At 32.5% G+C, this 15,708-nt stretch overlaps 1 protein-coding gene across 1 annotated transcript in view; it reads left to right on the top strand.

Moving 5' to 3' along the window:
- LOC130662336 (serine/threonine-protein kinase ATR-like) overlaps positions 1-15,708 on the top strand; it is a 29,777-nt gene that overhangs the window by 2,001 nt on the left and 12,068 nt on the right. The window contains exons 2-17 of the mRNA XM_057461174.1: positions 4,169-4,260; positions 4,828-5,004; positions 6,106-6,209; positions 6,594-6,660; positions 6,893-6,987; positions 7,086-7,171; positions 9,505-9,619; positions 10,207-10,325; positions 11,304-11,457; positions 11,811-11,930; positions 12,514-12,575; positions 13,159-13,313; positions 13,910-14,325; positions 14,456-14,702; positions 14,862-15,102; positions 15,538-15,701. Coding sequence (XP_057317157.1) covers positions 4,169-4,260; positions 4,828-5,004; positions 6,106-6,209; positions 6,594-6,660; positions 6,893-6,987; positions 7,086-7,171; positions 9,505-9,619; positions 10,207-10,325; positions 11,304-11,457; positions 11,811-11,930; positions 12,514-12,575; positions 13,159-13,313; positions 13,910-14,325; positions 14,456-14,702; positions 14,862-15,102; positions 15,538-15,701 — 2,414 coding nt within the window. The remainder of the gene's footprint in view (positions 1-4,168; positions 4,261-4,827; positions 5,005-6,105; positions 6,210-6,593; positions 6,661-6,892; positions 6,988-7,085; positions 7,172-9,504; positions 9,620-10,206; positions 10,326-11,303; positions 11,458-11,810; positions 11,931-12,513; positions 12,576-13,158; positions 13,314-13,909; positions 14,326-14,455; positions 14,703-14,861; positions 15,103-15,537; positions 15,702-15,708) is intronic.

Raw genomic sequence — 15,708 nt, 5'->3', positions numbered from 1 at the left:
TTCAAAACAGAATGTATTGTTGCATCATCAGGCAATGGTTGGATAACGAGGAACTTACGCTATAGTGGTGCAAACAAGTTGTTGGATCTTTCTCCTTGGGTAAAAGGCTTCTTGTGTGGGATACATTCGAAGCTCGTATGACTGACGAGGTTAAAGTTTCATTGAAAAAAATGAAAGTCGAAAGTGTGCAAATTCCAGGTGGGTGTACAAAGTACATTCAGGCCTCAGATGTGTACTGGAATAAACCGTTTAAAGGGTTTATTTCTGATATGTACGATGAATGGTTGGCTAATGGTGTCCACCAATATACGGTAGGAGGAAACATGAAACAAGCCCCCCGACGCACAGTTGTAGAATGGATTTTACGTGCTTGGGAAATGATAAAAAAAGATCTCATCATTGATTCATTTAAAGGTTGTGCCCTAAATCTAAAAAACGATGGGAGTGAAGACAACAAAATTCATTGCTTCAAAAGTACCCAACCTTGTTCTGCCAGTGCATCAGTTTTGGAAGACCAAACTAAGGTGGTAAATAATACCGATGCTAATGAAATTAACCCATTCGACCTACTGATTCTGACATCGAGGATGCGAATGATCCTGGCAATCTTCTAGATGAAGATGAAGAAGAAGATGATTTTTTAACTGTTGTGTAAAAGAAATATAACTGAAATTAAATAAAATCCTCCCTCTTTTAAACGCCTTCTTCTAATTAACGCCCCCCCCCCCTCAAAACTCGGAAAATTAAATAAACCCCCAGGCTTTTATTTGGAGATTTATGGTAATAGCTTTGCTGGTAATTATTTTGACTTTTCAGGTGAAAGTATAAAAAAAGTTGAACAATAATACAGGTAATTTTAACAAGATAACCATCATAACAGCATTAGGCGACTCCAATTTAATTAGTTGTTCTACAGGCGAAGTCGATAGTAGTTTACGGTCGGTTGGTTGGCGAAATAAAAATAATTTTATCGAGAATGTATGGTTGGAACAACGAAAAAATATTAAAAATAACAATGGAGTGGGGTGTTACGACAACCGTTTTTTTCTATGTATTTTTGCATAACGTCCGAAGGCGTAGGAAATTCTTTAAAACCGTCGTTTTTTTCTTTCGGAGCATTTTTTGAGAAAAAATCGACCATGGGATTTCACTTTGCTCAGTCACAGATGTAAACTTCGTACCCAAGCTCCTTAACTACTGGGAAGTCTCGTATTGACGTTTCAGGCCAAAATTGGTATTTGTTTTCGACAAAATTTGGCACAGTTAACAAAAAGAGTATGCTGAACATAATGGTGACATAATAATTTTGATTTTTGTCACCTAAATGTCATTTTAGGCCAAAATTGGTCCAAAAATTAAAACTACTTCATTTTCAACAAAAATTGGCAAAGTTAACAAAAAAAGTATGCTGAACATAATGGTGACATCAAAATTTTGATTTTTGTTACCTAAATGCTATTTTAGGCCAAAATTGGTCCAAAAATTAAAACCACTTCATTTTCGGCTAAATCTGGCACAGTTAACAAATAAAGTATGCTGAAAATGATGATGGTACAAAAGTTTGATTTTTTGTCACCTAAATGTCATTTCAGGACAAAATTTATCCAAAAATTAAAACTGCTTTATTTTCGACAAAAATTGACACAGTTAATAAAAAAGTATGCTGAAAATGATGGTCACATCAAAATTTTGGTTTTTTGTCAACTAATGCCGTTTAAGACTATAAACGTTTCAATCGCAAGACTTTCAACCATGAATGATAGGCCGTATTTTTTGTTAGCAATTTCTTTTAAAATGTGAGTTTAATGACACGTTTCGATTTGTTTGCGTTTGTTGTAAGTATAATGTCAGTGGTGTGCTTTATCTTCAGAGGTTCATGCACCGAACCCCTTCGAATGTTTGGCACAATAACACAACGAATTAGCAGGTTTTCATCAAATATTTTGGTAGCGCGCGGAAATTCTTAGAGCCCCCAGGGCTTCTTGTTTTTAGTTGAGAAGGAAAAATAATAATTTGTCTCACTACAAAATATGTATCTAGTTTTCAAGGTGAAAAGGTAAAAATACTTGCATGCTCAAAAACTTGTTTTTAAAGGTTATGTAGCAAGAATTTTTCTTGTGTTGTTTTCAAAGTTATACAGCAAGAATTATTTTTGTGCTGTTTTGAAAGTTGTACAGAATATACTTGTATTGTTTTGAAAGTTTTAGAGCAGGTTATACTTGCGCTGCTTCTAAACTTATACAGCAAGTTATTCTTCTCCTACTTAAAATAATAAAACAAACAATTTTAGTGTTCTTTTAATGTTTTTTGTGCAGTTTTATAGGAAAATCTAAATTTAAGTGCAAATTCTTTTTTGGACTATGGTTGTTTAGTTGAGTCTTCCGCAGCTGTAAAATCATTTTCTTATAAATTCATAATGGAGGAGGGTGATATGACAAGTGTATTTTATCTTGTTTTAATTATTTTTCCTAAATGGTATCGACTGTATTACAGTTTTGTTTAGCTAGCGTAGTTTTAAACATATATATTAATCATAACGAAGGAGGGTGTTACGAAAATAAGGTGTCTTGTTTTTCACTTGTATTAACTATTTTAGCGAAAGTAGCTAATTTTTGTTATAAACCACATAAAAATTTAAAAACTTCTGTAACTATTTTGTACAAAATTAGCGCATTGCGCATTTCAGTTTTATCGCAACGAATTACTATGAACAAAGAATCAACTTTCGGTCCCCTTAATAACAGTGGTCCTAAATAAAGTAACGTTGTTGGTTCACCTTGTTGACATTCAACGAACAAAAGATAACATCATTGATTATCTATGCTCATTATAATTTCACGAGATGGGATGAGAATTTGTTTTTTTTCTTTTTTTTTTCTTTAAAACTTTTTTGCTTGATATTATTATTTTTTTGTTTTCGTGAAAATTAGGGTTGGTCCAAAATAACTGGAAACCATAGCAAGTCTGAATTTAATGGATTTTTTCTTTATGCCTGTAAAAACAAAACGGGCGGTATAAATTTTTTTCTGTAAAAATTTTGTTAAAGTGTAGCTGAGCTTTCTGAATGAATTTTAAAATTTTAAGCCACGTGGATAAAGATTTTTTTAATTTGAAAACAAAGCATATTTTTGCCTATTTGCTTGTGATGACCTGACAAATAAACAATGAATATAAAAATGACAGTATAGTCATGCATACTATTTTGGACATGTAGAAAAGGAAGTTAAGATTGAAAGAGTCGCTATACCAGTAGACGCTCGATCATCGTTTTTGGGGTTCACGATTTAAAACGTCCCCCACTTTTCTACCGCAAAATGAATGCGCAACAAAAATAACCTCGGAGCCGGTATCGCAGGCGTAACATTCTTTGCACGTGCGTTTTACATCGCACGCCTTACTTGATTTACACGTGCGAATCATCGCACACCTACTGAAATATTCCTGAAAAAGACTGTCAACGCAACAGAAAAAAAGGAATTTTCCACAACATTACAGCCTTGTTGCTTTTACCTCAAATATCCTTTTTACTCTCTCCTTGGAGGAAAGAATACGGAAGGAGAAACAACTCTTTTAATTCTATTGAAACTCTGCGTGAGGTTCTAGCAGGTGTCTGTACAGAAACTTAATTTGAAATTTTGGCGGTTGTGTGACTAAATTATTTGTGAATAACAATTCGCAACTATGATTGGTTATAAAAACAATTAGATAATTTGATGATGAATTTGATAATATTATCAAACACACATTTTGTCGGCACTCGTCCGGCGCATATCTATCTATATTGTTTTTCATGATCAAAGTGGTATACTCAAGCCTGCAAAAATAGGTTAATATCATGGTTAAACGCTTATTTCCAAACGTATTGTTGAAGTTTTTAACAGCAATGTTTACCGACTTATATTAGGCACACTTTCCACACAGTAATCATGTGCCTTCAGTCGTGTTACAGTCAGATTTCAATCGAAAAAAGTTAGCCCCTATTAAAGGAGAATATGGAATTTGATCATTTTTTTGCGAAAAAGACTCGGTCGAGCACCTCACGCACTGATCTTTTGAAATTAAAAACAATAGAAAATTCAATAGATTTAAAGCATACAGAAATGAAGTTGTTTCTCCTTGCGTATTCTTTCCTCCAAGCTCTCTCTCACTATATATTATTATTGTATAGCCAAAGTACACAAGATCGCGAAGACTCGGCACGTGAAACATCTAAAATCATTTGCGAGTGTATCAACAATTTATTGACAGACATTCCATCAGGTTGGAAATTTATTTTCAGCATTAATTTTCAAGGAATGTTTTGTGTGAATCTTTGTACTGTCAAACATGTCTAAGATTGTCACTAAGGAAAAAGAAAGAAAGTGGGTCAAAGACATGACTATCAGGCAATCAGAAAGGCAGGCTTGACTGTATATTAACAATATTATTTTGTTTGTGCACAATATAGCTACTAAAGTCACCTTAGGTACACAAAAATTTGGTTATCTATTACACAAATTTAAGGCAATGCTCTTTTATTTGCAACATTTTTACTTACTCAGGCTGTAACACAAGAAAATTGCAATTGATGAGCTTGCATACTTTACTCATATACTGCTAAACATTTTCAAAAATAATAAATACTAATCACTTCATGTATGTTGATTTCAATGTCCCATTCAATAAAGAATGGGAACAATAATTCTACTTTTCTGAAATTAAATAATACATATTAAGTAAGTCTTGTATTCTCTTTAGAAACAACAGTCTTATAATGTAATTGTGTTAATTCATAAAACTTCACTTACTGTCTTGTGTGTTTTATTAAAATATGTTTTCTTAAACCAGTGATTGCAGAACTTCAAGATGTCACGAAACCATCTCCTCAATCTCAAATGGTTTTGCAATTTTTGCATCACTGCGTTGATGCATTTCCAGAATGTTACGTAACACGGCCACCAAGTGAAGCATCAAAAGCCTCATTGAACTTATCAACTGACCAGCAGAAAAGTTTGTTTGCCAAAGGTAAGGATTTAATGCACTCTGAAGGAAATGGCACAGTCTTTTCAAAAAAAAATTGAGTTATAAGGCTATATTATAAATTAATTTTTTGTTTGTACTGAAAAAGTCACACTTGATGAATGTGTTATGCAATTGCATACAATCACACTCACAGACTTCCATACAGGCTTAAAACAGAATTGTGTGTTGTGTGCTGTTTGCAGATCTTAATTACACGTGTTAAACCAATATGTCTAGCCTTTTCTTCATTAACACGACTATACAATACGGGAATGCTTTTGTTTGGTGAATGTGCGTGTTCTTTATAATGTTTTGCTTCCGTTAATGGCACGATAAATGTATATAAGCAAATTGTTTTAGAGTAATGCTTACGTATTATTATTTATATATTACTTTTAAGAAAAAATAGAGCAATGTTGTCAAATGAATAAATTTAAATTAGCACTTTGAAGCTTATTGGGGAGATGGCACACTGTATGGGACGTTGGATGGCGCCGTAGATTAGTGGTTATAGCTCTCGTACCCTGTGCGGGAGACCGGGGTTCGATACCTCTTGACGGCGATTCAACATGGGCGAGTGAATGTTACCATAGCCCCGGGTTAACCCAAGCCATGTGAGGCAAATTGGGAAGATGGCACACTGTGTGGGCCGTTGGATGTTGCCAGGAGTTGTCTAGTAGAGCGTGGTCTCTAATTGGGTCTGCGTAGCTCAAAATGAGCATTAAATACTCTAGGACTCTCCATCTACGCCATGGCCCCTCCTGGAAATAATAGACAGGGTATATCCCTCGATATTTGTGAGGCTAGCCATGTAAAATATGCACATCTATCTATCTATCTATCTATCTTGGATGATGCAGGGACTTGTCTGGTAAAGTACGAACCCTAATTGGGTCCGCGTAACTTAAAAGAGCACTAAATACTCTAGGACTCCGCATCTAAGCCATGGCCCCTCCTGGAAATAATAAACAGGGTATATTCCTCGATATTTGTGAGTCTAGCTATGTAAATATGCAGATCTATCTAACCCAGCATGACATATAGGGATAACAAAAACCCTTAGTGTATCATGTTTATTTATTTTCAATGTTTTTAAATGTCTAGATTTTACTTGTTGGGTTTTGTCACGATTGTTGAGGATACTCTCATCTCCAGGATGCGATACACTTCATGCAAAATCTGTATCAGTCATCAATTGTATTTTAAAGGTAGGCTACAATTTTAGCAAATTCAGCTAAATGTCTAGTATGCATTGTGTTGTATAAAAATGAACTACCCTGGATAGCCTCTACGGTTCTAATTATTACTGCTATTAAAAGGGCCCTGCAGAGGGGTTCTTGTACATAGCTCTCATTTGAGCTACAAAAGCTGTGCAGGCACAAATACCCTGACTAAAAGCCACCATCCCTTATGCTGGAAGCAAAAGCTCTACCAAAAGAAGTGGGTTGATGTAAAAAGAAGCAATAAATCAAACAGATAATCCAGATTGATTATACTGAAGATAATCAGTCGAAGTACCAAATTATTTTCCACAGGAATGCTTTAATTTTTTTTTATATTTAAATTTTATTGCATTCTTTCATTTTTTTTAGCTTGTAAAGACCAAAGACATATCATTCTACAAACATTTAATCTCAGAATTTTTTGGTCTGTATGAAGGTATTGGTTTGACTTTTTTAATTTATTTTAATTCTTTGTGATTTCCGCCAAGTACTTAAATGCATTCACCTTTCCGTCCCTTCTTTTTCCCATAATAGTATCTGCTTTAAATATTATGTTAGCATAGTTTCATATTTCTCCATACATATTTTTCATTTGCATTCATGATTATAGCCCCTGTGTAGTAAGGATTTTTGTAGCTTGGTTTAATATTGCCATTTTTTAATTTCAGATATTTTGTCTGAAGCAGAAACCTATTTTGAGAATGACGAAGAAGAAGATTATTTTACACAAGTGCTATTTTGTGGCCGATTTCTAAAACAGCATGTAATAGTTTATTTTGTTAGTTTTGCTTGGTGGTTGCGTTTTTAGGATCTAAAAATCTGTTTGAGTGCTATGCTATTAAATGCTTATTATCTTTGTAGTGTGATGTAGATCATGACTTGATACCTGCCAGACTAATTGAACTGAAGGAATATGCAAACATTCAATTTCTTTTAAAGTCAGTCAGGTATATGCAAAAACTGTTTTTTATTTGCCCTTTAAATTCACTTGAATTTATGGAAGACATATCATTATAAAGCACTAAATCATAACGTGCACTTGGTTGGTAATTTTCTAAGATCCCTACCATAGGTAGGGGTTGGACAATTTCCAAAGATTATTGTGGGGTTTCTATTTATAGGTGGGGTAATTTTTTGTTAAGCGAGTTGATATAGAATTTTCTGAGTTCAGATTTTTGGTATCAAAATTTTTCAGAAAACTTTGTTGTCTCCATAATATAGACTGTAAACAATAGTGAATGTTCTTGGTGGGGCCTCAAGTGGTTGTGCAGTTGTGTTGATATCCAGTTGTGTTGTTGTGTTACGGATCAGGTTGTGTTGTTGTGTTCCTGCTGGTTGTGTTTGTGATACCGCTGAGTAATCAAGTGAGACATTCAAAGTAAGTCATTATTGTTACTTAACAAATGGTAGCAGAGGAATAATGGCTTCAAGAAAAGATTACAAGGCCCCGCCAACGTTGAGTGAGGACATTTCATATGAAAGCTGGATAAAGGAGATAAAAATTTGGCAAATCTTTACAAATGTTGATAAAAAGAAACAGGCTGCTGCTATTTTTCTTACACTTGAAGGTAAAGCTAGAGATGCAGTTCTTGAAATGAACATTGAGACTCTTAATGCAGATAATGGTGTTGATAAAGTAATAGAAACTCTTGACAGCTTATTTAAAAAAGACACGTTACAATTAGCTTTTACTAACTGATAATTTTAAAAATTTTTGCAAAACTAAAGAAATGACAATGAAACAATATGTAATTGAGTTTGAACGCTTACACAACAAAGCTAACCAATATGGCATGGAATTACCGGATGGAATTTTAGCATATAAACTTTTGGTAAACGCAAGACTACCTGAGCAACAAGAAAGACTGGTAAAAGCATCTATTAATGAACTCACATTTTCCGGAATGAAAAATCAACTGAAGAGGATCTTTGGTAATATAGTTCAACAAGATAGAGTCAATGTAAATGATATTAAGTTAGAACCGACTTATCATGCCAATCATCACTATTTTAGAGGAAGAGGAAGATACTTTAGAGGTGCGACCAACTACACAAGACCTACTGCTGACAGAAATAGTAAAGATAATCGTCAAAGAAATCCTGTGGATATGAATGGAGAAGTATCCAGATGTAACATTTGTGGATCTGTGTTTCATTGGCAAAGAGATTTCCCAGACTCATACGAAAATAGAAAGAAAAAGAAAGAGGAAGTGAATGTAACATTGTATACAGAGGTAATGGATGTATTTATGGGTGAAACATTGAGCGCTGCTGTTCTGGATTCAGGCTGTTCAAAAACTGTTTGTGGAGAAATTTGGCTGAAAGAGACATTGAGTGATAATGAACTTTATCATGTCACAGAGTCACAAAGTAATACAATATTTAAGTTTGGAGATGGAAATGAAATGAGATCTATTAAACAAATGAAATGACATTTTTTGACAATGTGTCAAAAATAGGGAACTAATCAGAGAAACCTTTTATATTTTACATTTTATTAATGTAAATAATCAATCTATAAATTCAACATAATCTACAGTTAAACATTATCAAGACATTTTAGGGCCTTTTTTCAAAATTTGTAACATATAAAAGTTTCAGATTTAAGGTTTTAATATAGGGGTTGGGATCAGTTTTGATTACAGGTTGTGGCTGAAGGTGGAGATTTGCCGTCAAAATTATAATGTGGAGGTTTGAAATGTAGGTGGGGGTCAATTTTTTTGGTGTGGGGGTCCATACCCCTGTGCACACTATGTCATATAATATAGCAGCAATTGGTACCCACTTGCTAAATATACATCTAAATTAAATTGAAGAAAAGTGAAAACATTTTATAAGTTAAGCAATTCACCCACTTTTGAAAAATTACCTGCGTTTAAATAAACACCCAAGGTAGAAGTTTCTATCCTCCAGTGAAAGTAAATTTTTTTTCTGTACCTCAGTTTAAAATATTAATAGAAGTTTTGTAGCTTGTATCAAATAGCAACTGTCAAACACTCTTTGTAACATCCATTTTAATAATCATTTATGGCATTTACTATGATTGAAACTGAACGCTAAATGCAGCAATAATTTAGTGACAGTCAAGAAGAGGACTATAGTATCAATTTATCTGGTCCTAAAGAGAAATTGTAACCATATCTTTTGTCTGCGTTATCTATGCACTTTTTGAAAGACTATGATGCTGTTGCATTATAGTCTTTCAAAGGCCCGAGCCCTGCTATGTATAATAATATTTGTTAAACCACTCACTAGATTTATTTTCGTTGATTAACCGTAGCAAAATTCTTGAGGAAAACATCCGTTACATTCAACAGTTCCTGACAAACATCAGAAGCTCCTTATACACTGTTGTGATCAGAACACTTCAATTATGTGATGTGCAGCTTATCTTTGTAAGTTAACACAATTTTCTTTCTTAAATAAGTTAGGACAAGGAAAGTTGAACCTCTGATGAAAAAAATGTATGATAGCTTTAAAATTTTTAGATACACTTAACTTTTTTAATTGTTCCAGCTAATTTGACCTGCTATTTTATTGTGAGTGTCAGAGAAAATTTTGCAGTGGAAACACAAAAATTATAAAGTTAGAATTAAAAGATGGCTAGCCAATATTTTTTTGTTTTGAGCTGGAATAAAATGAAGAAATAGAAAGATTGCTAAAATTAAACTGAAAAGCACTATTGTAGGTACACACAGACATGCTAATCAGAAGATCACTTTCATTGGCCTAAGGTGCTGCAATGTATTCCAAATAACAACTTTCCCATTTTTATATAAACAACAAAACGTTTTAGGGTATTCTAATAAGAGAAAAAAGGAAAAAAAATTTTGCTTTATTATAATTTTATTGTTATTTTCTTTATTTTTGCTCATTTAGATTTTTTTAAGAAATTCCCATTGTACAGTGTATTGCATTTGATTTAAAATATTTTATATTTATGCATCTTCATGCAAAATAAAATTATTTTTTTATTGTATAGGTTTCATTAAAACTACTTGTTGCTGTTGTGGAAATACATGAATCAATGACCAGTTCTTATTTTAGTCAGTATATACTCATCACCACGTCAATTTTGGAATATCTTCTTGATGATGCAACGTATGTATTTTTATATTGTTTGCTTAACATGGTTTTGAAAATCACAAAACAAATGTCAAAATTATGAATCTGATATTTCATTGCTTTCTTTCCCTTATCTTTGGTGTGTCCATTTTATTTATGTTTTTTTTGGCCTTTTTATTAGTGGATTTAACTTCTACATAGAACACTAGAACAAAACCAGTTAGGAAGCTTACAAAACATTATTTACTTTTGACAAGATGGTTTATTTAATTGTAATAAAAGCCCTGCCATGAGCAGCCTACTTTTAATTGCATAGGGGAATTTACATTTTAATTTGATATAAGCTATTTAATATTTTGAAATGTTTTGACAAAGTATTTATTTCTTATCTGGAGTATGACTCATAACTCCATGATCTCTTTTAAAAATAAATGATTATGCCCAATTTTATAAAGAACCTGTTTACTATTTATCTATGCATATTTCTTTTTTGAAATTTGAATAGTGCTTACACTAATTTAAAATGTTGTATTTGTTATATATGTGTTGTAAAATGTTGCATAAATATTTAATACATGTAGGTCTCAAAGTGGTAACCTTGGGGTTACCATAGATATATTGGTGACTAGCGATAAAACACAGACCAGATTTAAAGAAAATGTTAATTTGGAGGAATGACGTCCTTTCTGATTTTAATTACATCATTATATTGTTTCCGTTATCTGGAACATCTTAAAATTGTGTTTGTGCCAAGACACCAGTGTCAATATTTCTGGAAAAACAGATCTTTTTATCTGTAACATGCAAAAAGGAAACCTTCTTGCAGACATGACATCACTTTTGATCTCACTGACATCATTAAAATTATTTTTTATATATCAAATAAATTTTTGCACTAACTTTATCACTTGAGCATAAGTACTTTGGGCCAAACAATCCCAGGTATAATAGGACTAATTTAACCGCTATTCTGTTTTATCTTTTTTTAAGTAATGACCTCTAATTTTGTTTTAGCTTTCTTGTTGACTGGCTCCCATTATTGAAATATGCACTTCATATTATTGTGACCAAAGATGACCTTGACAGATCAATGTTGCAATTATTCCTGAAAAAAGTTACATTTGTCATCAATGAGTGTTCCAAGCGTAATGTTTATTTGTGTCTCGAGGTATGCACATTTAGGAAACTAACTTTCATATTTTTTACTTGCTTTTCGTACTATACATTAAATAAACCTATTTATTCTAGAAAGGTTAAAATTTATAGTTTGCATTTAGAAATAAAAAATAATAATACAAACCCTGTTGTAAGTAAGAAAATGTGAAAAGAAAAATTATCCTCTATACATTTTTGTGGAAAAAGTGATGAACACAATTAACATGTTCTTTGTTGTGACCAGATAAGTTGGTCTTGTAATGTAAGCAGACATATTGAAAAGTCATGCCAGAAGAAAATGAAAAAGCTCTTAAATAACTATGAAAAAGATGCTCCCAACGTTCATGCATTCTTCTCTATTTTTAGGAAGTCCTTCTGGATATATTATTTGTAGTGCTACATCAAAACCCAACCTTCCTTCACGAAAATGTTGACAATGTGATGCAAGTTTGTTTAGAAAACCTAGGAAAAAGAGAATTGTCAAAAGTAAAATAAATAATGTCACTTTTATGTACTATGTAAAAAAATTGTTTTGCAAGAAATAAATTTAGGAGTGGATAGAGACATTTTTTGCTGTGCCAAAGGTTAGTCTAAAGTTTTTTTGAAATAGGACCCACAGGAAAACATAATAATAAACCATGTGATTTTTAAAATGTATTCTGCCATATTGCTTAATTATTTTTGTTGTTTGTTTTTATAATGGGCTGGTTTAAAAAGCGGCTTAACTTGAAGAACAAATTTTTATGTTCTTACCCTGTTTGATGAGGTTAGGGGAATAAAAATTTGCAAATATAAAGATTTTTAAAGGTGGAGTGAAAACATTTTTCTTTAAAATCCTAATTGTTAGATTCCGACATATTCCAACAAAAATATTAAAACTTATTTTAATGGAATTTTACTATAAGAACCTGCATTTTCAATTAAAAAGAATTGTATGGAATTTGGAATTGGTGGCCCAATTAAAAAAATAAAAGGATTCTTATTTTGAGACACACTAATTCTGAGCTTGTGGATTATGCTTGATAGTACCTGACCTTCTCTTTCATTAAACGTTTGTTTTATTGTTGAGGTTGCACATACCAATCATCACCAGCTACTCTACAAACTTTCGACAATGGAGCATTCATTGAAGTAGGTTTGTTCAACTTTTTGAGTTAGTTTGACTTTTTAATGAAATTTAATGTAATTTAAATAGTGCATAAAAAAAAGAAAAGTTTCAACAATGGAACTTTTCAGACAGAAGCATTTGAAAAACATCTTTTGCAAATAAAATTTATTAGAAAACCAGTAGTACAATCTGTCCAAAACAAGAAATAATATACAGTTATACCTCATAAGTGTGGTTGTTAAACCACCTGGAGGACTTTGTATGACATAGACAATAGATTGGGGAAAACGAGGAGATCAAGAAATAATTTACATTGCTAAATAAAAATGAATATACTATACTAGGAGTGCATTTTTTTCAGTCGTTTTTAAATTTCCGCAGATATTTTATTTTAAAGGCTTATAAAATAATTTTCTGCAAAAGTGATTTTGCAATCAGTGCCTGTGTGATAACTAGTACATATCCTCGCTGAACAGTTTGTTAAATGTTGAAGCTGTTCATTGTAATGCAGTGGATATTTTTTTTATTCAAACAAATGTGGCAATGGGTTTTATTGTGCCAACGAAAATAAATACTAACGCAAACTTTATTCACTATGAATTTTAGAACTTCTGTTCATGATAATTTAACCAACAAAATCAAAGAGCTACAAGGTTTGGTACTATCAGAAGGCAACAACGAGTTTGTTTGGTTGTACATTGAGGGGGTGAATTTGTTGTACAAGGTGCTTTTAAGCAGTCACCAACACATCGATTTAAAAAGTAAGACTGATTTTTGTTTGGTTATATTACTCGTCATTTTTATTTCTTGTTGCTGTATGTAGATTTACCTGTATTAAACAACAATAATATGATTTTCTGCTTTATCTTTCGAATTTTATTGCTTAATTTGTGTCTACTATTAATTACTATGTCAAATCGTCAAATGGTCCTGCATAAATATATTTTTTGGTATTTTATGTTCTATTAACTTTGGTTCCTACGCCTTACCTAATAATTTACTTGAAGATGAACTTCATCCTTGAAAATAATACTTACTACCCTTTTTTTTGTTTTATAAGCAACTGAAAAGGCTGAAAGTTTAAACAACTGAGGCTTAAATCTGAAATAAAAAAAAACAGAAATAAACTAGAAATTAAAAAAAAGCAGTTTTTTAAAAATTTGACAAGTCATTCTTTCTGCTAAATTTTCACATTAAAACCCAAAAAAAGCAGGTGCAAAGCTGGAAACTTTGAGGCTAAAATCAAAATTTTACCCTTAACAACTGACGCTGAAAGGCAAAACTAAGTTGCTTATAAAAAGATATTATACAAATTGATTTACTACAGTTGGTGTAATGTGTAACCAATAAATTTTAGAAATGTCCGAAGTTTTTAATGTTGAAGTAATGGTCCACCGTATTGTTAGATTGTTTCTTGATGATGAGTTTCATATCAAGCTTACAAAAGATGTGCAAGTACAAGCTGCTACTGAAACCTTTAAGTATTTAGTTCACTGCCTTAAACTGTACATTGTAACTGACACAAAACCCAATGATGATATTAAAAGAATTGCTATTGAAATGTCGTCATTACCTTGGTTAACCACAATTGATCCACCATGGTTCGATTTTAAGCCTACTGAGTACAGTGAGTCACAGCTCCTTACACTGTACAATCGCCGAAAGTTGTGTTTTACTGACAAAGTTCTGGGCAAATGTTTACAGCTTCTTTCTTTACTGGGTGGTGTATCAAAGTGCATAACATGGTTTTCTCACGTGATAAGAAATGCATTGGTAAGCTTGTACTTTATTAAAAATAATTTTGTAAATGTTTCTATAAAGATGTTGATATTTTCCCTGTGCAAGGTGCTTATATACATGCCTTGGACTTACTCTCCACTTACACGCACTTATCTCTTTATAGGTCCATCCATCAGAAGTAGTTCAAAAGAAAACTCTAAAATATTTCCCAAACTTTGTTTACTTCAACACATCAAGTTTTTATGACATGCTCACAGAAGAGCTTGTTACACTGGCTCGTTCTTCATCTCAAACTGTACAATCATCAATAGGTGAAGCTGTGTGCAAACTAGTGTGTGTTGTCAGTGGTAATGTGCTACTCAAAATGACACATGGGAACTTGTTGTTAAAGTGCAAGTTTTGTGAAAGGGGTAATGCATATTGTTCTTAAATTCAAATACAAAGGAAATTGTTTTTTTCTCGGGGAATTATTGGCAATTAAAAACAGGTTTTAAAGTCCAGGTATTTCAATAATATATAATTTGTTTTATTGTTGATTGTTAATTGATGGTTGCTTGTTGTTTTTTCAGACACATCAAATCAAGATGTTGTTGGCGAACAAAAAGACATTGCTGTTTTGTTTAAACCTTTCTTTCTCTTGTTCAAGCACAGCATATCGACCACTTTAAAAGTTCATCTTCTTGATATTTTGAAAGTGTTAGTGTTGCATATGAGTGATAAGGATCGGACATCACCAGCAAGCATGTCAATTTGGAAAGCTGCCATGGAACTTTTAAAAGATCCTTCCTTTGAGATTCGATTTGCTTTTTCGTACGTTTTATTTTATGGTGATAAAAAGTAGTAGTCATCATAGTGTGTCACCCGCCCCTTTAGATTAAGAGGACTTGTGTCAAAAGGATTTTTAGTTAAGAGGAGGGGGGAGGAAGCAATAGTTTCTTTAGAAGGAGGTAACTATTAGGTGAACACAACTCAGGTTATTGTTGTCATTTTCATTCAAATCCTGTTCAAAATGTGATGAATGTTTTTTGTTCTGTAACTCTGTTTCACAGTTTTTGCTGACTACTACTTTTTAGTTTCCAGGATGTGGTTTAATACCCATATTGTGGTTGCAAAAGGGACATTATGTATAACTTGTTTGTCAACCTGCTGATATTTATTTTGTAATTGGTTTCCAAAAAAATTGCTTCTTTTTGAAAGTACCTCCTTGCTTACAAATTGATGTGTAACAATTTAAACAATTTTTAGCTCGAAGATGGGTGTGTATTTAAATGGGTTTCAAAATGTTGCCATGCACCAATTTGCAATTGATAGTTTATCTGGCACTTTCTCTCAAGCAGCAGAAATAAATGATGTCAGTGTAATGGAAACTATTGTTGTCACTATGGGCTGCGTTGGAAAAGTTTCGAAAGGTAGATC

The sequence above is a fragment of the Hydractinia symbiolongicarpus genome, chromosome 10 (assembly GCF_029227915.1).
Source record: "Hydractinia symbiolongicarpus strain clone_291-10 chromosome 10, HSymV2.1, whole genome shotgun sequence".
Classification (NCBI taxonomy): domain Eukaryota; kingdom Metazoa; phylum Cnidaria; class Hydrozoa; order Anthoathecata; family Hydractiniidae; genus Hydractinia; species Hydractinia symbiolongicarpus.
Note: the sequence above shows the minus strand (reverse complement) of the source record. Positions and strands in the feature narration are given on the sequence as shown.